Source organism: Argiope bruennichi, chromosome 6, assembly GCF_947563725.1.
Source record: "Argiope bruennichi chromosome 6, qqArgBrue1.1, whole genome shotgun sequence".
Taxonomy (NCBI): domain Eukaryota; kingdom Metazoa; phylum Arthropoda; class Arachnida; order Araneae; family Araneidae; genus Argiope; species Argiope bruennichi.
This window is the reverse complement of record NC_079156.1, coordinates 32596263-32621027: the sequence shown is the minus strand read 5'-3', so window position 1 is coordinate 32621027 and position 24765 is coordinate 32596263. Positions and strand designations below refer to the sequence as shown.

At 31.3% G+C, this 24765-nt stretch overlaps 1 protein-coding gene across 1 annotated transcript in view; it reads right to left on the bottom strand.

Annotated features, from left to right (window-relative positions):
• Window positions 1-3664: 3664 nt before the first annotated feature.
• The window catches only part of LOC129971523 (tolloid-like protein 1), a 346326-nt gene continuing 325225 nt past the window's right edge, over window positions 3665-24765 (bottom strand). The window contains exons 13-19 of the mRNA XM_056085378.1: window positions 18500-18660; window positions 15819-16005; window positions 12195-12320; window positions 11799-11926; window positions 8924-9137; window positions 6893-7143; window positions 3665-6800 (exon numbers count right to left, since the gene is read on the bottom strand). Of these exons, the coding sequence (XP_055941353.1) occupies window positions 6648-6800; window positions 6893-7143; window positions 8924-9137; window positions 11799-11926; window positions 12195-12320; window positions 15819-16005; window positions 18500-18660 (1220 nt within the window). The 3' untranslated portion in view covers window positions 3665-6647. The remainder of the gene's footprint in view (window positions 6801-6892; window positions 7144-8923; window positions 9138-11798; window positions 11927-12194; window positions 12321-15818; window positions 16006-18499; window positions 18661-24765) is intronic.

Genomic DNA, 24765 nt, shown 5'->3' with positions numbered 1-24765 from the left:
AGTTAGGAATAATAAAATTCCATATTTGACAATAATGCAGGAAAAACTAAAATTTTAATGCTAATGGTAATTTTTTAAGATCATAAAAATATTTTTAAAAAGTTGAGGTTTGCTTAGTGACAAAGTGATTACTGTCCTAAAAGGTTCTAATCCTGTCGATACTGCTTCGTTCAGTGGTGGCAGGGTGGTCGGGGCTGTACACAAGAAGAACTCCTAAAAGGTTCAAAAATCGGATTTCTTAATTAAAGCAAACAAAATCTATGAACTCAGTGGGAGAGGAAAGAGCTTATAAATGCTTACGTGTCTAATCTTAAAGGACGACAAGAAGGCAAAGTATTCGTGAGTTCGTATCACTTTTTAAAGTGAAATTTTGAGAAGGATGTAAAACACAGCCAAACAAAACTATCCTACTATATCTTGGGCGTCGATTACTCTCACTACGTCACTGTATGAATGTTCAGTTCAGTTATATTAATGGTCCGTTTCAAAACAACACTAAGGTTATCTTAGGAAGGATCTCGTAATTTTGAACCGCTGTCAGATGACGTGGACGATACCTGAGCTGGCAGCCTCCTCCAAACTTTCACACCAGCTGGAGTGCGTTAGGGCCCGAACGGATTTAACATGCACCAGACCAGCTTATACCATGGTTTCTTAGGTGGATTCGAGTTTTGAGCCTGAAACCCTCCGGTTCCGAAGATCAGATCTTACCGGTGTCCATAAACCCTCGGTAAAGAAGATCTATAAATTCTTTGTAAAAGCTAAAGTGTGTGACACTCTAATAAGAGTTAATGTTTAATCAGAACATCGTTTACCTTAACAATCTTCTTGCGCTTTCACGTTGGCAATTCGAAAAAGTACCAATGTGTAATTTGACATATGAGCTTTTTCATTATGAGCGACACTACGGACAATTGTTTAAACGTAAAAAGAAAAATGGGGACTTTTCATTTGTTTTGATATGAAGATGGTACCTAGAAACTATGCATTTTGCTTTATAGAAGTTCACAGCAACTCAGATATACCTAAAAACATCTACCTTAGTTTGTCAAGCTGCCATAGAAGTTTTTTGATCTGAAGCCTCAAAATCGATGTTATTTTAAATTGAGGCTTTAACCAGTGGGATTAGTCTCCACAAAATTTTCTCGCATACACCTCATCTTCCCGTTTCCCTGTTAAACAAGGAACAGGCCATCACTTAAAGAAGATCTCCTCGAAATTCACAATATATCTCCGAATTGAGACAGACTACCTCTAAACGAATTTTGTTCAAAATTTGATAGGAATCGTCGAATTTGGTGTAAAAATCGAATGCCAAATTTCTTTCGCCTTACTCAAATCGTTTTAGAGTTATCTTTGTCTCAGACATACAACACAATACTTCTTGTGTGCATCCGACAACCTTGCCACCATTGAACGAAGTAGTATCGAGTCATATACAGACAGACGGACATTTTCTAAAAATATGTTTTATGAACTCTGGGAGGTCTAAAGCGTGGAGATTCGACAAAATCTCGAGTTCGAATATTTTCGACGATTACAATACTTCCTCAATACTCATATTCGGGAAATTAAAAAGACATTGATTATTATTATTTTTTTGAACATCAAAACTACACGGCTTATCTTTAATGACTTACAGTTTAATGCGTTAAAAGCTGGATTAATAACTTTTCGTGGTTTCTTCTTCGCTAGTTTAAAGTCGATATCTGGTGTAAAATATTTTATTTATTCAAATACCAATCCAACTCAATCGCTGAACTGTTTTGCTTCTTTTTTATCATCTAATAAGATAACTTCTGTTTAAATAAGCATGAGCTGTCCTACTGATTCAATTCAGAATCCATGGAATACTTGAAGTGTTTGTAAATGATGAGTAATTATGCAAAATGACAGCGTTTTTTTTAAATATCTCGTTTTAATAATAAGTGTGAGGTACGGTAATCCGATGCCCGTCTGATGTATCAGAACGACGATTAAAAGGCTACACATAAAGAGTCTAATGCTTCTCCCGCTGGAATCGATATTTGGTTAAAGTTTAATATAACTCAATATGCCATTGAAGAGGATAAGAATCAGCTCTCTAAGTAGTAGGTACACCATTTCCGATGGTTATTTTTAACCAAAGTCATTAATTTGAAAATTTCGTGGGAAATAATTTTTGTTATTACATTGTTTTAAATGTCCTCGAAATGTCATTGGTATTTACTAAGTAAGACTGGCGATTATATATTTTGTATGCAATTTCTCTAACTGGCTAAAAAATAAAATTTCGCATAGAACTGTAACTGTATTCACATGATTTCATACCAAACTTCATAGATTTAAACCACTGAGTTTATGAGTTATTGTTTTTGCATGTATGCGAAAGTACAGAGAAGCAGACGTTCAACAGTTTGGCGGATTTAATTCAAAATTTGATTAGAATTTATATTTTAGAAACTAAATCTGTATACCAATCTTCAGTTATATAGGTTTTATGTTTGATAATAAACGGTCAATCAAATTTACTGTGAATAGATTTCATTTAAATTTTAATAGAAACTTTAAATTCAGTGTAAGGACCTCATGCAAGTGCCAACCTAAAAGCGCTCAAGTTATAGTAATTACAAGCAGATATAAATCCAAAATTGATATATCGATTGAGGGATCCTTATATCAATTGATATTGATATATCGATTGAGAGATATGTCCCGGAATTCTTGAACTCAATGTCTTTAACCTCCCGATTAAACAGGTGACATTGTTATTAATATCGTATTGAGATTACTTGGTAGTAGTTGTGCTTAGTGTCACTTCATTGGCGTTCAATAATTGCTAAATATCGACCTTTGGCATAAATTTATCATTTTTACTGAATCTATCGTGTCATCTTTGGCGATTAATCCCTGGTATGCGGTTAATAGTATGCAAATTTGATTTTTAGACATGTTTTCCCCAAACGATTGCAACCAAAATTTGAAACAAAACATTTGTAGTCACAAAATAACATACCAAATTTGGTATATTTAAACCAATGTGTTTTTGAGTTATCACGTTTGTATACTTCTGAGAATACAGACCGATAGAAGGTCAACATTGTTGTATATGACTTAAAATTTGACAAGTGTCTATACTATAGATGCTAAATCTGTGCACCAAATTTTATCCATCCAGTTCACTTCGTTTTGTAATTATCGTGTAAACTTACATTCGAACAGCTATATAGATGGATGGAATAAACAGAGTTTACTCAAAATTTGACAGAAATCTGCACATTCACTGTGAAGACTGTATGCTAACTTTCAATTGGTTATCTCAAAACGTTATTGAGATATCTTTGTCACACACAGATAGACGGACATTTTCCAAAATTGTGTTTTTCGAACTGAGGGAGGTCTAAAACGTGGAGATTCATCAAAATCTAGAGTTCGAATTTTTTGATGATTATTATACTTTCTTTACTATACTTTTATACTTACTATACTTTTTATATATATTACGTATACGAGAAAATAAAAATAGTCACATTATTAAACTATCATCCATATTTAAAGGGTTTTTTTAAATACCATTGATTTAAATACCGTTTTAAACATCGTAGCAGTTATCTAAATTTCTTTAGTTTTTCAGGATTTTGTTTCTATGTCAAGATCTGTGAAATGAGAAACACAATAGACTCAGTTGAAAACGAACATTTAATGATAAGTAGTTAAAAACAAAGACATTCATTGATGATACGTTTACAGTATCCATTCCATTAACAGAAGGCTCGCTAGTATGTAAAATGCTACTCTTAACGTTTCTAGAAGCTAACGCCAAAGAGTTAGTCGCAGATACAATTTTCCATTTCCTGTACAATGTCAAGTGTAGATATTTGAAAATGAATTTATTTGTCCAAAGATATGTGGGTAAAAACTGCTGAAATAACATTCTAATTAGTATTATATTCTTCATAGAATTGTAGACATTTTTAGCATAATATTTTTAACAAATGTTATTTTTGTTTTCTTTAAATAGAAAGTCAAATATTTTTGAAGGGAAATTTTCGTATATTTTAATATTTTCTTCCAATAAAAATTGAAAATAAAAAAAAACTTATGCTAAATTTTTTTGCTAATAGTTAGTATGATTTATATGCATTTCTTTCTTAAACATTGGAAGTCTTTATTCAATACTAAAACATTTAATGAATTGAACAGCAGATACATTTAAATTACTTTTTTTCGAACTGAAACCACTCAAATGTTTTGAATCATTTAATATAAAAGAACTTTGTAAAGTTTGTTGCTTTACGTTCAAATAATGAGTATTAATATATAATGAGATTTCACACTCTCAAAAAATATTTACTGAAATGCACAATTTTCACTTTAATTCATTTGCCCTTAATAAAATATGTTAAATTTTTAAAGTATTTTTTTTGAATTGTATTATGTTTCGTTACATGTTTGAAACTTTTTGAACAACAGTTATGTTACATTACTTTTATACTTTATCTTAAAAGCAGTTCTATAGGATCTACTTCAATACAATGTGAGTAAACATACAGATACAAATAAAAAAAGTTGAGTGTCCCAACTTTACACTGCACAGTTTAAAAAATTTACTACAATATTATTAAACTGCTTAAGTTTCCCAACAATAGTTGTAGTTCAGTCTATTTAAAGACTATGCGATATGCATTTTTGTTTAGTTGGAGTTTATTTTCTTTCTAGATCACTTTTCGAAATTTGCTCACATCTTTCAACAAATGACATATATTCTAGAAACAATTTCTACGTTCTTCTGTTATCTTATTTATTTCATATTTCCTTCATCCGAAATTCAAGAAGGAAAGTAAAAGATATCTTTAATTAAAAAGCATAATCAATTGTTGGCTCTAATAGCCGCTAGATGGCAGCACGACATAAAATCTATGACTAGAACTAAAGGCAATTCAACATTAAAAAAATAATGTCTTTGATAACATATAGAAGGAAAATGTTTTTTAAAAAATTATATTCAGTAAGAACTAATAAAAAAAACTGAAATTTTTTGTAAAATTAGTGGATTTTTTTTTGAAATTCACAAGGAATTGCTACACGCAATGGACCAGAATTTATATGTTCATAAATTTTCATTTTCGATTTTATTAAAAACATTTGTTTCTTTATGAATGAGAATAGTAATGGGTTGCATATCACCCTTAAATATACTTATTTATTTTTGAATTGATGTTGTATAATATTAAAATCGTTAAAAAAGCAAGAAATATTAGTAAACTGCTTTGAAATGGTTAAGTACTTAAAAATCACTTAAATTGACTTTAAAACACTTTTTGTTTTAAAAAGAATAACAAAAATTGTTTACAAGTTTGTAAATTAATCATTTAAAAAAAGAAATACACAGGGAAAAAATGTATAAGCTTAGCATTAACATATGATATCTGTAATTTCTTTCATAAGTATATTTCTTCTAATATCTTGCTCAATATACCATTCTAAGATACATTTTTGGCACACACACATTGTTCTCAGACACAAGTTTTAGACATAAGTCCAACAGTTTAAAGAATCTGAAGTCGTGTTTACTTGAAAACGTTTTGTATACCACACAGAATCAAAGAGCAGATTATCAATCGATAAGACGCAAGCCTCTACTTTCAGCATTTGGACCCACTTTTCACAATATGGACGAGAATCGTTTCTAATATTCAAAAAAATTAAGATTAACACTATAAATTCCTTTTTTTCTTCCTATGAAAATTTTAATGTGTGGTATTTTAAAATATTCATATGACCCCATTAGCACAAAATGCCATACCGTATTGTTACGCTATTCTCCCAACATTGGCCGGCATTCAGAACATCGAATAACATCGTGGGAATATCATACAATATTTTATGCTAATAGGGTATCTTATGAGTGTTTTAGAATTGCATACACATTTATACTCTTTTGCACAATTGCATTTTAATTCAATTCACATCTAATTAGATAGAAGAGGGAAATATATAAATATTGTCTTTCATTTTGTCTTTTAGAATTTCTTTGGACCCACTTTTCAACATATAGGCAGGATTCATTTTTTGACATTAAACTAAACTAAAAATAGACTTTAGAACAGGATTGAAAATTTTGTTATACAGGATAAAAAAACATTCTAATTTTTGATCTTGCAAAATTTAAATGCAGCAGCAGGAACATACGAATGAATTAAAGGAAACCATTATTCCAAAAAATTAAGTAAACTCATATTAATTTCGATTTTTGAATAAATTCTATTTCGTTTTGCTCATTTTTGCAATAATAATAGCTATTTGTATCCATATCATCACTAAACGGATTGGTCTATTATAAAGAAGTGCCTCGAAGATCGTTAAGCTGTACATTAGATCGTAAACCGACTTCAGAAACTTAGAAATAAATAGATCTGAGACGATCATCGCATCGTGTATGGCACAGAATATATTTAACGCTTTCCTATCACTAACTGAAAAAATCTTCTGTTCCTAACAGAAAAGCGCCAGCAGACACGACTGTATTAGTTCGTGGACAATCCGAAAGATGGAGCTTCGGTCGAGAGACAGATCTCGTTCACACCGAAATAAAGTTTCGTCTTTTTTTTAAATTATTAATTTTTTCGATATCTGTACAAAGAAGTCTCTGATTATGAGATTTGCTACTAGAGGTGGTATCGTTCCATTATATCGTCGTTTTCATCTAGAGGTGCATCGAACGCCGTATAGGCGGCCGAGAATCCTTTGGTGTTGATGGTGTCGTCGGAACGGAATCGCACCATGAGCGTATCCCCGCTCGAATAGAATTCAGGTGGCACCTGTAGGAAGAGGAAAGTTGCAAGCGATTAATTTACATTGCTACTTTGCAATAATTTCAAATAAATCCCAAGAAAATAAAGGAAGACCTCACCTTGTTCCCACAAAATTTGCCCATGTTCTTGGCAGAGTCATCTTCCCCGTCATATACCTCGACGTAGTCATATCCACAATCCTGTTCGTGTTCAACCTCGAAAGTGAGGAACCGCAGTCGCACTCGGTGGTCGTTCAGTCCCTGGACAATCCAGTCACAATCCTCCTTATTGTCATAGTTCTGGTCGCCATATTTGGCGTGGGAGTAGAGATGTTCCATTTCCCGGTGGGCAAGAAGACGCCCTCCACAAACTGGTGATAAAAAAAAGGAATATCATAAGACAAGATGCAAGAAATTGTTTCCCCACTAGCACAAAATACCTAGTAACTTTGCTACGATATTCTCACAATAGTGTACAGCATTCAGAAAATCGAAGAACATCGTGGGAATATCGTACAATATCTTGTGCTGATAGGGTTATTATTCAAGCAAGTATAATTTAAAATAATAAAGAATTTAATTAAGTGGATAAAAAACTGTTTTTATTTGTCATAAGATAAAGATGATGCTATTTTATTACGCATAACTGTCCAGAAAATCTTTTTTAATAATTATAAATAAAGAAGACCCAGACTGTTTTGCTAGATTGACATATCAATCTTAAAATCTATATGAGGGCATTTCGGACATAACTCATATTTCTGAACACAAATCAGATGAGATAGATGATGCCGTAGTAAAATAAGCAATATCAATATATTTACTCCAAAAACATTAGGGACAATTAATGAACACAGCGATCAAACAAATGCATTTGAATCGAATTTATAAGAATGTAAAAGGACAGATCTGTAACTATATAACTGCGCTATAGATACCAGTTAATTATCCGACAAACATTTGATGCAAGTACTCTATTGTGATCAGTACATCAATATTTAAAAAATGTGGCTGAACAAATTCGCTTGTCCATGTGTTGTTTAGCAATGGTCTATTGTGACCAGAACACTGAAATGAAACAAAGTGACTTAACAAATTCGCTGGTACATTGTTGTTTAGCAATGTATATAATCACTCAAAAAATGAAACTCCCTCATTCCCTTCCTCTCTGTTGCTAGAGTTACATTGTTTTATTATTTGCATTGAAGCTCCTAGGCGCTATTCGATTTTCACTCGCAAATTGAGGCAACAAGATGCAAGAAGTATTTGGTATTTCCACGTTATATAAGATGCAAATGATGTGAAAAAACAACTATCTCATATACTCTCTAATAAAGGTATTATATATCTTCTCTCAACCCGCGTTATCACCTCTGGAAGGCCATGAACGCCATAAATGTTCAGATATTTATTTTCAATGTAGTGTAATATAGTTACGAAAACTAATTATGCAGTTTGGACATCTTGTTTTCAATCCATTAAAATAAAAATTTGACACAAAATTTGAACAACAATTTCAGTGACAAGATAATATATCAAAAACTCATTTATCTAAATAGTTGCGTTATGAATGATCGTGTTTACGTACACTCGAATACACAGATGGTCAACTCATATAAACATTTAGTTCAAAATAAGATATGGATCAACATTTTAGATTCCAAAACTGTACGCCAAAGTTAATTTATCTATATCTGAGTTTTGAAGTTATTGTCTCCTTCATATGGATAGCCAGACAGACAAACTTTCTAAGAAGGAATTTAGTTTAAAATCCATCCATTTGATATAAAGATCACATGTAAAGTTTCTAGCTTTCAATTTAAAATATGTTTGAGTTATGTCACAACCATGCAAACATAATTCCAAAAATGTATTTTTCGGATTTTAAAAATGTGGTTTCAGCATATCAGAAATGTGGTTTCAGCATATCAGAAATGTAGATTCCTCAAAATCCAATATTTTGACGATTACTGTATTCCTGCATTACTGTACTGGATCATATTTTTCATATACGAAAAAGTAAAAGTGTAAGAATTAATTATAAGGAGTACCACAAATTTCTGTTTCATGGGAAAGGACTCAAAGGATAGAAAATTATAACTTTTGACGGATAACACTGCTGTGATCTAAAAGATGTCAACAAACACGCACCAGTTGTGTGTGTGGCCCTGAAACCCTTTCTTTGTACGGAGGCGTCCGATTTGAAGAGGAGATACATTCGGTTTCCGGAAGCCAGAATCGGGTGAGGCACCTTGCTGCCGCAGAATCTGCCCAGGGTGGGAGCGTCCTCGTCCTGCCCGTCGTACGCACTGATGCGGTCATAAGCACACTCCTGGTGGGGTTCCAATTCGAACTCATGGAACACCTGTTGGATACAGATCAGACACTGTTCTATTAAAGGTCTCAGAAAAGTTATAAGGACAAGAAAAAGAAAGAATTATAAAACTACATTCAATTTAATGCAATTGATTGCTATATTAACGTTGAGCTATAATAATTGATGGTTATTTGGTAAGTTTTGATATATTCATGTAGTTGCTAAGTACTTCTTCTTATGTATAGCTGACCACCCCGTCACCACTGAAAGTAACAGTATAGACCGGACTTGTTTTTTGTCATGTACTGGTAGGTTATCATATACTCTTAATGTATAAAAGATCGAATATTAAATATTTCATTAGGTTGAAATCTACTAATTGGCGCAACCCTTTATATCACCAACAGATGCCAAGCCGCCAATGACAAAACGCAAGATGAGAGTCCAGGAAAATAATGCAGTATATGCACTGGCGACTGTAATTCTGTAGTCTCAGTTCAGTGGTAAACTATCAAATTCAGTTTTGCTGATTACCCTATTAGCACAAGATATTGTACCATATCCAAACGTTTAGTTTAATTATATTGACGTTCCGTTTTAAAGCAACATTAGGGCTATTTTGGGACGGACTTCATAATTTTGAACCGCGGTCAGATGACGAGGACGACACCTGAGCTGGCATTCGCTTTCCAAGTTTTCTCACCACATCAGCTGAAGGACATTTGGCCCTGATGGATTTAAAGTGCACCAGACTCGCTTACAATATGGTTCTTCGGTGTATCGGGTCTCAAACCTGAAATCCTACGGCTCCAAAACCGAGACCTTACCACCAGGCTACCGTGGCCCCACATCATGCTTTTCGATATTCTGAATATTGGCCAATTTAGTGAAGTTATCGTAACAATGCTGTTGAGCATTTTGTGCTAATAGGTCATGATACTTTTGTCATATTTACATTAACTTGACGATATTTTTGGAGGGCTGAAGAAAGCTGTAAATGAAAGAAATATAAAATATAGTATGCTTTGTAAATGCACTCGAAAGCACTTTTCACTCTGAGTGAAAGATTAAGATTGCCATCGATATTAGTTTAATTTTTGAATTAGAAAGCTTCTTATTGTCACATTTAGCAGGCCGATCTAAAAAAAGCGGAATTTTAACTGAAATCATTTTACTGAATCACTTTATTTAACCTACCTTTTACATTAAAATATTGTATTTACGTTTTAAAAAGTGGGTTTATGTGCGAACATTCTGTCTAAAGCTACTATTATTTATAGTTATATTACATAGTCCCAACAGCTGTATTCATATATATCTCCAGCTTTTGTTATGTGTATTTCTAATAAGTGTTTCCAATTCACAAAAACGAAAGAATAAAGAAAACCATACAGAAGATGCAGGGCAATTAATTCAATAATCAATTACTTATTAATAAAATATATGAAAATAATTGTATCCTGAGTAGCAATGGATATTTCAATTATTAACTCAAGTAGCACAAAAATGAATTTAAAATCTTGAAATTCAAAAATTTTGTTTTCAAAGATAGCAATTTAGTTGTTGTAGATTGTTTTGTTTACTGTTAATTAATTTTTAAAAATAGTTTTAGCCTTATTTTACAGCAATATATTTCACCGTTGTAAAGAAATTGAAACCGTTTTCATTGCTGCTACGAGTATTTTATCTCAAATTCTTTTCTCGTTTGATGAGTAAGCATCTGCTTAAAGTGCGTTTTATTAAACATTTAAAATTTTGTTGTTCTTATAATTAAGATTTAGATCCTTGAGTAAGAAATGAAATTATTAACAGTGTTTTTATTAACCTTTTTAAACATTGTTGCTCTTTCTTGTAAAAGAAATGAATGCATAAAAATGATTGTCCTTGAAAATTGTTTTCTTTTAATAATACTCTTAATTTTTTTTGAACCAGAGAAATTATTATAAAATATCTCCTGAGATATTACATAAATAATTTTTTTTAAAAATTCTACATTTCATATGAAATTTCGATGCTGAGCGATTTTACTTTCCATAATTAAAGTTTTAATAAATATGTTTAGTTTCATCAAGAATTTTTGTACTACGTAAAGTTTAATCAACTCTGTTTCAAATTTAATATTAAATGAGATGGTAGGAAATCAGAAATATGCCTTGTTCAATATAAGGCTTCTAAAATATCACAAAATACATCTTTGAAATCTAAAACTACTTCGTCAGGGAAACAAATAGGAACAAGCTACATGTTGTTGTTTCTTATGGCACTTGCCATGGACAAGCCCGCTGTTACGAAGACAGCGATTTAAACCGGAGGGGGAGCGTCTCTTGTTTTTATAGTAGCGCCAACTAGGGTCAAGAGTACGACTTTGCTACTCACGCATCACTCATTCGCTTGCACAACCCCTTTTTACAGGAGGGCACATTCACACATCTCACAGATAGAACAACGGACGAACAACCATGCACAAACCGGGACTCGAACCCGGAACACCCAGATCACGAGGAAGACACGCTACCCCTATGCCAGGACAAGCTACATAAAATATTTAATTGAAAATTTTAGCAACCGGTAATCCCGAAGAATCGCTGGTCGCCAAAGGTGACTAGTTTTAAATATATACATAAATGCGGTACTTCACTTGATAGTCAATGCGATTATGTAATGCGTCAATGTTTATTGAATACGGATTAATGAGAAAATTTGACTGACCAGCTTGATCCTGTGTCCTGGTGTCGTCGTGAAGAGCCATGCGCAGTCTTTTCTGCTGGGGTAGTAATCGGGGAAATTAGGGCTGGTGATCTCACCAAAGGGTGTAGTGATCTGGTGACTGCAACTACCTGTAAGTGAAATTATATTGTAATCAGTATTCAGTGATATGTAATTTACAAATAAATAGACCAATTAAATAAATGGTTCTTTAATAAAATTATCTTTTTAGGCTATCCACAACATACATTTAACGGTTTCACCAATAATATGTTGGTGTGCATCCTGGTGGAAGTAACAAATGTTCAAATAATGATTTATAAAATTGAATTCTAGCTGAAGTGATATGTTATGCAAGAAAAAATACATGCACGGGATGATAGATAAATTGATATTTACCTTCTTTGCAGTCGTGGTTGTTTTCGTGTAAGACGAACCCATTGTGGCAAGAACATGCATAACTGCCGATGGTGTTCTTGCAAATGTGCTGGCACCCACCATTGTTCGTAGCGCATTCGTCTTTGTCTGAAAAATAAAACAAAAGTGAATAATATTTATTACATAGGATTGCATTAAAGAACTAAGAAAGAAACAAATTGAAGTAAATTTTCGCTACTGAAACGCTACGACATTTCAAATACTTTTAAACAGTTGTTTTTCTTCCATTGTACGGCGTTCTTACTCAGAATCCCATGGTTTTGAAAATACTTGTACTAATGCAGATAGAATTGACAATGCCGCAATTATTGCAATTCTATAACTGTTTGGACTAGTTGCGTTAAAAACTGTTTCATCTTCTGTTTAGTTTTTTTTATGCAAAATGGGACATATTTTAAACCACCGCGAAAGGTTAAAGTTACTCATACAGTTTGATATTCTATTTACGATATTAAATTGTAAACATTCAGTTGAAAATGCCGCACCTGCCAAAAGAAACATTTGTTAAAAAATTCTTAATTGTAATTAATAAAATAGAAATTAACATGGTAGATTAATTCAGATTCGAATTTGCCGTTTCTCTCTCTGTAGCCTCCAGAAAAGGAATGTACAAAAAACACCTTTGATATTATTTTAAAGTACAAAAACTTGTTATTTATTATTTAGCAGGAGGTTTTTCCGAATTTGACAATTAAAAAAAATATTGTTTTTCAACTTTTTTATAGCGATGAAATTCAAAAAACTTTCATTGTTTCGCTAAGTACTTAATAGCGCAAATTTTCATCCGTCGCTGAAAGCTAAAAAAAGAAAGATTCAGTTTAATTGCCAAGCAATTCATGGGAGAAATATGAAAATGAAATTACAGTACTAAGAAAACATCAGACAATTAGTAGATAGATTAGCCTAATAGTTAATTTTTAAACACTTATAATATCATACATTTTGATTCCATTTGGAAGGTTCATGCACACGATAAATAGAACAGATGCAAGGCTAATGAAATAAAGCGGTTTTAATGTACATCAAAATTAGATACTTAAAAATTCTTTGTTGAGGCAATTATGAACATGAAGTTTTGCACACGTTATTCATTTGAAGTTAAACATAATTAATATTCAAGGTGAACCAGCTAGTTGACAAAGGCGGCTAGTTACTGACGAAGGAGATTGCACACGCTGCATTTTATAAATTTAATAATAAAACGAAAAACTTCAATTTTCATAACATTTCCTTGGCATAGAGTTCCTTCTTGGTAGTCCAAGTTCATCCGAGTGCGTCACAATAAGCAAAGATCATCCAACTCCAGCAAGAAATTCGCTTTTGAATCGAAAACCATTTTTCAATGTTCACAAAAATAAATCATTCTGTCTGTTGAGAGAATAAGTATAAAACTAATTCCCCCAAAACCGCCAAAATAAAAGCCAAACCTCCACCCGATAGTTCTGACCTCATTTTCTACGATTTTTTACATATAGAATAAGAGGGGTGGGGGGGAGGCTTTCTTTTCCCTTGCCACTTGGCTATCGATGATTTGAAATATGACAAGCACATACAGAAAATAGATTCGACTGGCTTTATTCCAAAGTTCAGAGGCCACCAACACCTCTCAGAAATGCTCCATTTCGAATGTTTTTGCGTTTCGGAAATCAAATTTATTTCGCGTCGGAGGACCCATTTTTATCCCTTTTCTTCCGAAATTCGGTCTGCCCCAATCTATTTTTCAAGTCCTAAGTCGGCGAGAAAGGAAGGAGAGGGTTTTTATTTTTTTTGCATTTTGCCTCTTTTTTCTGTGGTGGTGCTGAAGCGTCATCTGCTTCAGGTTGTTGTTGTTCGATGGGCCAAAGAAATAGGAGCTCTAGGAAATAAAGCAACGAGTAAAAGGTGTCGAAAGACGCATTGAAATAGTGACTAGTTTGGATTCCATTTCTTTGCAAGAAAAAAAGTGAATCTTAACCATTAAAGGAAGAATAGATATACTAGGAAATGTTAATACATTCTGGTAATAATGTTTAATAAAATAAAAGATTTTTTTACTGATATTCATATTATGTGAAAGGTATTGGAGAATTAAATAGTGGCTAGTTCAGATTCAATTCCTTTGAAAGAGAAAAGTGAATTTTAACTATTATGGAAACAATAAGTAGACTGTTAGCAAATTCTGATAGTGAAAATTAATAAAATGAAAGAAAGATTTATGTAAAAGATATTGGAGATTGAAATAGTGATTAGTTTAGATTCCATTTCTTTCCAAGATAAAAGTGAACTATTATCATACAGGAGCAATAGATAGACCAGGAAATGTTATTGCATTCTGATAATAAAAATTAATAAAATAAAAGATAGATTTTATTATTTATATTCATATAATGTAAAAAGTATTGGAGAATAAAATAATTACTAGTTTAGATTTAATTTCTTTGCAAGATAACAAGGAATCTAAACCACTAAGATAAGAATAGATAGACTAGGAAATGTTATTACATTCTGATAATAAAAATTAATAAAATAAAGAACAGATTTTGTTATTAATATTTTTATTATGTAAAAAGTATTGAAGAAGGAATGAGTGACTAGATTGGATCTTTTTTGCAAGGTAAAAGATAATTTATACATTAAAAGTTTAGGAAATTTTGATAATAAAAATGAATATAATAAAGGATAGGTTTTAGTTAGTTATGGATGTCTAACAATAGAGACAAGGCCTATAGCCGCTAGGCCAGGTTGTACGCAGATCAATTAGAAACTTCATTTTACTAGTTACCAAATAAATAAGTGTGTAAAAAAAAAATACTTTCAACTTTCGAACTCGACTTTCCACCTCGTACCCTCCTCTTTTTAAACACATCTACCAAATCCACTTCTTAAGACATTCATTTGCAAGCGTCTTTCCACATACTATATTTAACTCTTTAAAAGGCTATTTTTTCTAGTCATAGTATAGTAAAATATTTTTTTGGAATGAGACTGGCTAATGGAAAGTGATTTATTTAACTTATCAGATACATTTCATTTGATTAATTAATTTATTGTGTTAATTAATAATTAAGTAACAAATCAAGACACGCCATTTTGTGCAAGACAAGGAACTGCAACATCTAAGTTTCTGTCTTATTGAAAAATCTGTCAGAATTTAAGTCAATCTTCATAACTTCACCCAAAGATAGATGAATTTGGTGGGAAGCATACTTCCCATGGCCTTACAAAGGGTTAAAGCCCGAATGTTACACATATTTTAACAATCAAATAATTTCGTTCACATCATTCTCATCGTTCCTTCACCATCACATTGTTTATGAGATGATATGTTGTAAATATTCAGAGAAATAAATCTTTTTAATGATTATTATTATTTTTTAATGATTATATTTGATTATTGTAAGGATTATTGTTATTTTTAATCGTCCTGCATTACATCAGAACCTATAATTGTGTTTGTTTGACACAATTTGCAACGCCATCAACGTTTCAATTTTTGTTTTGTCTGATGTCTACCAACAATCTTCGGAGTGTTCCGACATCCCTTTAATGTGAATAAAACATTCTTTTTAATGGAAGTTTCTGAAGAAGCATTTCTGTCATATTCACCTGTGAAAAAAAGGGCTCCGAACCCGCTCTTTTGCACGGAGTTGTCGGAGCTGAATTCGATGCGAAGTGAGTTGCCCTCCGAGGTGATCACGGGTGGTAACCTCGAACCGCAGAACACCCCGTGCTTGCGCACTTCGTCGTCCGCCATCTTGCTGCGGATATCTACGCTGTCGTATTCGCAATCTTGCTGTAAAAAAGAATCAAAGAAATAACTTATGATCTTCTAATAACTATTATTCAAAAGTGCATGAGTGGCACAAATTTAGTTTGTCAAAAATATAAGCAAAAATCAGAAAACCATCGATTCTAGAAATAATATGTGCATGGATGGTTCACTGCTTATTGTCAAGAATATCCATCCAAATCAAAGAATCATCAAATCCAGAGCTAGCAAATGTATAGAAAATATAATTATTTATTGTCAAAGATATGCAGCCAATGAAAGGAAATCCTTATACTTAGTTACATACGATGCATAGCAGACATAAATAGCATAATATAGCATAGAAGATATATACAATTTTTTGTCATATATGCACCAAAATCAGGGAATCGTCATATCTAGATATAACACATGCATAGAAAATACAAATATTATTTATGCCAAAGATATGCATCCAAAAAGGAAAATCCTCAAGACAATGCATAGGGAACAAGAAAAGGCTAAAGGTAGTGCATAGAAAACAAGAAAATCCTAAAGACAGTGCATAGAAAACAAGAAAATCCTAAAGACAGTGCATAGAAAACAAGAAAATCCTAAAGACAATGCATAGCATAATGTAGCAGAGCAGATAAATATAATTTAGTGTCACGAATATGTATCCAGATCAGGGAATCATCAAATCTAGAGATAACACATACATAAGAAATATAAATATTATTTATTATCAAAGATATGCATCCAAATAAGAAAATTATAATACCTAGATAAAGACAATAAATGCATAGTAGACATAAATAGCATAGTGTAGCGTATCAAGTAAATACAATTTATTGTCAAGGATATATACACAAATCAAGAATTCGTCAAATTCAGAGATAACAAATGCAATTTATTGTCAAGGATATGCAACAAAGTCAGAAAATTATAAGACCTAAAGATAATTAATTACAAGTGCATAGGCGGTACAGACATTTTTAATGCCAAGTACATCCATCCAATATAAACGTTACGTCTTTAAAAACGTTAGGAATACTAAATTAAAAGAAATGCTTAAATATAAAAATAATTATATATAAAAAATTGTAACTATTTAAATTAACGTTAATTTACATATATTCTATATAATACAGAACCAGATAAAAAAATGAACGCTAATATTTAGAGCACAGTGCAACTTCCTCTTATTCCAGCCGAATTTCTTACAAGTGATCCTCCCATAATTTCTGCCAAAACTGGTTTGAGTATTTTCAGTACTTTACGGATCTATCTTGTTTGCGGATCGATCATTCTTATATTTAAAAAAAAATCAAATAACAAATACTTAACTACCTACCTTTTCTGACCTGGTACCTAATCACTACAGTTATTAACAACTTTTCTGGCAATGCATGTTTCGCTCATCAATCCATTATTTTTTATATATCAGTAGAGTGCTTTTCATACATGATTATATCTCATTATGTGTATTCATACATGATATTAATCTTTCATAATTAAATTCCACACTCCTCTAAGGAAAGAAACGTATGTCCATATGCAAGAGTGACACTCAACTCCATGGTAATTAACTGGACACATGTCTTTTCTAGTCAGACTCGAGATTAAGTTCATATGTCTTTAAATGTTATAACGAATAATTCTCTAGGACTATGAACTGAAATAAATAATCACTAAAAATAAGTAATTAGAAATTTCCAACCCAAAACAATGATGAAAGATCTAACTGACTAAAAAAAGAAATTTGTTACACAGAAATAACAATTACTTAGAAGCGACTAAACGTTTTTTACAAAGAAAAAAAAAAGAAAAAAAAATTAATGATTTCCATTTTACTAATTCGCGAAGCAGCTGTCAATAAGCCTATTTCTCAAGCTAAGAGGTAGCAAATGTGGAAATAAAAAAGTTTAATATTCAAATAATTATAATTTTAGAAATTAATAAGTAAAATAGAGGGATTAAGAAAGGGGGTATCAAGTTTTTGTTGTTTATATGTTGTTGTTCCTAATGGTACTTATCCTAGACAAACCCGCTGACGCTATCAGCCATTTGAAGCCAAGAGAGCGCCTCTTGCTTTTCAGTAGCGCCATCTAGGGCCAAGAGAACGACTTAGCTACTCACGCGTCACAACACTTTTTACGAGGCGGACTTCATTCATGCATTTCATTCACCCATCCACAGATCGTAATTTAGACCTGACATGATATTACTCTCGATATGAAGGACTTTGCGGCCACGACAAATTTATACATGTGCCAGCGACCACATACACGGAGAGTCTTCGGCCAGAGGGGTTCGAACTCACAACCCAAGGGATGCGAATCCAACGCCCTACCAACCAGGCTATCCCACCCCTTTTTTTCATGTGTTTCATTTCTGCTTTTTGCTCGAATAAAGAAATAAAGGAGCTACAGCACATGTTTTTCCATTGTTCAGATTTCTGAGCATACAATGCATATCATATGCACTTTTACAAACATAATACACAATTGTCAATCATTGCAAGTAAGTGATCTCTTACGTTATTCCCTTCCAAATCGAAGTGAGTGAAGTTGAGTGTGATCCTGTACTGCGGCGGCGCAATGATCTCCCATATGCAGAACTTATTAGGCGGGTAGAGATCGGGGAAGGACGGACTGATGATGGTGCCGTTAGTCTCTTCGATCACGCCCCCGCACGCATCTGAAAAGCAAACAAAACAACCATTAGTTGACTTTGGTGGTACTTTTCGGTTAACATAGTGGCAATCAAAAAGTACGAATGCAAAACTTTAATGCACAGTTAATGAAAAAGTGTCAGTTCTCGCCAACTTTTTATGATTGGCTGGGGGGAAATCTGGAAGCGAAACACCTGCATTATTTTCTTCAGTGCCATCTCACTAATCTTCAAAATTATGCATTTTATTCCGCTGAAGTACTTGGTAGTTGTTGCTGCTAGTTTATTTTGATTGGCTCTTTTTTTCTCTAGTTATTTTGTTTATGACACTTACGTGACATAAAACAAATACACCTAATGGCACTTATGTATTATCTAGAAACAGTTTTCCTTTGCAAAAAGACTTTGAGCATGCATGCAGTATAAAAGTTCAAACGAAAAATCAAATATTTAAATTACGAATTGATACATTTTCTCGATACTATTGTCAAAGTATTCAATTTTTTTTCTACACACATGAGTTATGTTGAATATCAATCAAAAATATTGTTAATATCGCCATGTCAGATGATAGTGCGCCAATTGTGGCAACTTTTCTTCTGTACAGATTCTGATATTTGTTCTTTATGATTCTTGTTCGTCTCGTTTCGTGGTTGGCGTTCTATGGTGAGCGTTCAGTCATGAATAGTATTGAACTGTTAATTAAATATTGTTCATTACAAATTAGTTTCATCATTTAAAAAACGAACCAGCACTCGTCGAAACTTTATAGAAAAAGTAATGCATACAGTCCATTTAGTAATCTACTTTTAATATTCTACAAGTTATTTGATTTTTTTTTTCTTTTTCTTTTCTGCCCTTGACCTTCATTGAATCTTCCAGAAATAGGCCCAAGAGGAATTAACAACAAAATCCCTCAAACAGAGGCTCAGTTTCGCTTATCAGGTAATAATTATCCCAATTCCAGAATTAGAGGAATAGCTGACAAAATCTCCCAGAAGTAGACTCAATTTCATATATCAGTTAGCGGTTATCCCAATTCTAGACTTAGAGGAATTGACGACAAAATCTTTCAAAAGTATGCTTATTTCATTCACCAGTCAGCAGTTATTCCGATTCTAGACTTAAAGGAATCAGCGATAAAATCTCCCAGAAGCAAGTTTAATTTCCTACATCAGTTACCCTAATTCCTGAATTAAAGGTGGAATCGTGTTGTCTTTATATCTCGGTTATTATTAAAAGAAGAGAGAATATCTGCTATAATCAACCGTAGATCTCACAAATCAGAAATACTGTAGAATTTTCTCTCCTTGAAACCGCTTATGATGCCATAGTCCGATTTATGGGTCTAATCATGGCAGGTTTGAAACCTATTTCCACCTAAATTCCACCTTATATGTAGATCAAGTGCACAATAAATCTGTTATTTTCATGACTCATGGTTGAAGTGGTATGGAAAATTGGAATTAGCTTCAAAACACAAGGGAAATTTATGAATTAACAACAAGAAATTTTTTTTAAGTTCTGATAAATTTAAAAATATAATTCCAAAAAAAAATGAAAAGCTATAATTGATGACCGACAATGCAAGACATTTTTATTCAGAATGAAAATTTATACATAATATATAACATTCGATTACAGTCTATCTAATTAATGCCCTTCAAATGAAAATCTATTACATAGTGGCAGACAAATCAATGGTAATTTGTGGATTTGATCAAATTAATTTATTATTTAAATTATTTTGCATTAATAGATTAAGGAATAATTAAGGGAAGAAAGGTTTATATCTTATATCTTTTTCTCTACAGTCACAAAATCCGATATACGGCACAGTTTTTTTTGTCATTCGTCTGAGGAAATTCTTCCTATCTGAAGACACTAGGTATCGATTCTACTTACGAATATCGATTTGCAATTCTTTTCATCCTTATCTTGATGCAAAACTTGAGTTCGATTTCCGATCAGACTGGTACTTTAATCGTAATCTTTTTTTATGTAATTATCCGTTGGCGATCAATCACAAACTCCCAATATTATTCATAGCAGAATCCTTTACCGATGCCCCCCCCCCAAAAAAAAACATTTTTAAAAATCACAGCTTTTTTTTTTTCTTAAAAAGAAGACGGGAAAAAAGTTTGAGTTAAGAAAATGTAAGATTTTTTTTCTTCAGTTCTTCGAATTCTTCTTATCAAGACTCCAAAAAAAAATCTTTAAATAAACTTGAGTTGTATTTTTTTTTTTCGAAATAAAAATTGTTTGCAGGAATTTGTTATTCCCAAACACATTCCTTCGAGGATACCTTCGAGATCAGTTGAAGCAAATAAGGAAAAAAAAAGTAAATTAATTCTTTCTGAAAGTTTCTATGCGAGCATCAATTTCTAAAAGTCAATGCAGTAAGTTAATGTTTTTTTCCCTCTCACATGTCTTTGATTTTTGAAATTCCTTTTTTTTTTTATTTTGCTGGATACTGTGGAAGTAGTTATTTTTTTGCTCTTACGCAAAGACAGCGGCGATGTTTTTTTAAACTAAATAATTCATAGCAAAGCAATATTGCTTCATACCCATTTTAACTCTACTTCAAAATTTACATAGTTCTAAAATAAGTAATAAATAATGTCTAATTAATAAATCATTCTGTTAATAAAATAAACTGCTTAAAAAACTGAAACTAAATCTTAACCTTAACCATATGCTTTCTGTTGCTTCTGATAAAATTTTATTAAGGTCATAATTTACAAAATCTAAACAAAGTACTAAAACGTTTGTAGCATATCATTTTTAATTCATTTTTTTACAGTTTTTTATCATATTTTCAACTCTGTAAATTCAGAGATCTACTCATTAAAGTTTAAAGAATTCTCATGTTCAATAAAAGCTGATTATTTACAATAGCATATTGCAAAAACTGACATTGGTAAAATGATTTCCAACTTTTTTTTTATTAACATCCATAAAACAGCTAAAAATTCGGAAATTGCCACTTGTATTACCTACTTATAACTATTATTTGTATTTCACTTTGTTGATGTTTCTCGAAGACCATTTTAGATATTAATATTTGAAGAAATAATTTTAATGTCATCTTAAATTTAAAAAAAAATGTCTAAGAGACAAGTTTAGTCTTCGTAATTCTTTAGAAGTTTTACACTTATAATCGAAACTTGCAATCAGTTAAATATATTTAAAACTTTCACTGAAAGTGAAGACAATGTGTAAGCAAATATAGGAAATTTTAAAAACTTTTATAAAATTATCAATACATATAAGTGCAAATATGCAACTAAAAATACATATACCACTATTAATAATAAAAATGAGTGTATGCATGTGTTGGCACTCCACAGAGCAGACTTTTTGATCTATAGCTGCTAAATTTGGCACATATATATCTTGAAATGCAGAGAAATGTGCTTATCGAAGCAACTTTTTTTAAAAATTTTACTTAATTAAAAATTAAGTGAAATTTTGATCTCAACCCAGAATAACTTCCGAGAGTATTATTGCAGAAAAAATTTTTTACATTGTTGCAAAATTTAAAAAATATCTTTCTCGTGATATCAATTTAATAGCCGTACGAATTTTTCTTAATTTTTAAATATAATTTTTAACTGCAGATTACATTATTGACTTGAAATTTGCTGCTTTCAATGTTTCATCAAATATTTAATCATGGGATCGCCTTCCATTGTTGAAAGTAAAGGAGGATTCTGTTTAATATTTGTGAAGTTTATGAGACGAATAAAAAGTAAATTTCTAAATGGTATAAAATGTACAAAGTATGATATAAATGATGGTATAAAATTTCTAGATGGTCGATATTTTTCACTCTTTTGATTAATCTTAAACAAATTTTTCCAGAAATTGCATCATCAATAGCTAAATATTTTCCTTATAGATCGAATAAAATGTCTGTAAATCAAATAAAAATTTTTACATTAAAAATTATATATACCTATTTGTGTTAAAAAACGAAAACTGCGTGTTAGAATTCGTTAATAAGAAGAAATATAAATTAAATAAGCAAAGAATTTGTTTGGAATCTTACAGCAAATAAAAGATGTGCCCATATCAAGGAGCTGTTTATCCAATTAATACTATATCAGGTATGATTGCCACAAATTATGTAGCGAAAGTTATTATTGAAAATCTCCTGAACATTAGCAGAATGCTTAAGAAATAAAAATAAAACGCCCAAATAAAAATGAATTCATAAAATCGGTTTGAAAAAAATAGTGACTCAATAACAAAAAAATTAAAAAATACAATGCCAAATACAAAAGAAAAGTAGCATTGAAAGAAAATATTAGCAATAAACTCCAAATAAAGTGAGAATAATATGAATCAGCATACCTCAGCTCATTAATCTTTGCTACAATCCAGCATAAAAAAATGCAAAACTAATTATTTTTCATTATTCTCAGACAAAAAAAAAATAACGTCTGCGTTTGGCTAGTCTGAAAAATTAACATAATAAATATTGGTGGACGATTACATATATCGATAACGATTCTCGGAAGGTTAGAAGTTGTTAATAAAAAGGTTATAAATTCTTGCTGGTGAATCTTATATTATTCTCATTTTCTGTTTCATAAATCCTTTTCCTAATTAACAGCGATATTTTTTATTTTGAATTTAGCTCAAATTTAGATTTTTTGTAGAGATTTTGGTTCTAAAATGAAAATCTTTACGTTTGAAACTGACATAAAAATCGCGTTAAAAAATAAAAACATCACAAAAAAGAAGGAAATTTCAAAAAAGTACAATCTCGATAATTTAGGAAATTCTTAGTTGTTAATATTATGTTTTTTTTAAAAAAAATCTGTTTTTTTGATGAATGAATTATTTTAAATCATTTTTAACCTTTAAAATTTAACTACTCATAAAAGTTTTTGGAAAAGTGATGAAAAATTTGCAATATGTGTTTCTCTATATTGAGACTTCATGCATCAAATTTTGCTTTGTCAAAGAGTCTTCAAATTCAAAATATAGATATTTAACTTTTTATATTTTTGATCTCCAGGATGAGTAAAATATCGAAATTCGTAAAAATCACATGAACAAATTTTGGGATATTCGTAAAAAATCACTTGGGAAAATGTTGGGATATTCGTGAAAGTCATATGCAAAATTTTGGGATATTTTAACTATACTTTCTCTTCATATACTTCTATAACGAGAAAATAAACAATTCATAGAGTAATAATAATTTCAGCATATGGTATATGTCTTTTATTAGATTTTATTAAGCATATTAAAAAAAATATTTTTTGCAAAAGCCATGGGAATAAATTTTCTTTTTCTTCAACATAGAAACGATTTTCCTTAAAATGTTCCGTTTTTACATATTATTTTTAGCATGTAGACTGACATGGTTCTTTTATTAATTTTTGTCAAGAAGTGAAGAGATTTAATCTCACTATTTATGAAATTCTACGAGGTTCACTACTTTTTACATATTGCTTGGTACAGAGAGAACACAAAATTTTCATTGATTTCAAAAATAATAATAATGAATTTTTAAATAATAATTTCAAAAATAATAATAATGAAATAATCCGTTTTTATTACCATTCTTTTCAATTTTAGAAACTAGAAGATTGAAAAATATGAATATACTTATTGTTAAGCAAATTACAAAAGTTAATAGAATTGCATGTTAAAATTGGATTATTATTTAAGTATTTTGACCAACACATTGGGGACACTTTAATATCAACCAACGGAAGCGCTTTCTTGCATATTTTCTAATAAATATAATTTGTTTTATTAACCGCATCACTTTGCGAACAATACAATGAGTCAGATTATAAGCGTGCAATATTTGGCAATTTTGGGGGGGCCATGAATCGGTGGAGTTTCATACAGAAGTACCAGAAAACAAAATATGTACTTTGAACATTTTCCCCCGGTCGATATAAACCAAAATCTGACATAGTACAACGATTCCAGACAAAAGATCACATATGAAATTTTATCTGTTTAAGTCATTGTGTTTTTCTATTATCACATTTACAATCTTCTGAAAGATCGAGAGTCATTCAATCCTTAGACAGATATGAATGAATATCTTATTAAAATCTAAATCTTAATCTTCGTCAACATTGCGAACCAAATTTCATTTACCTA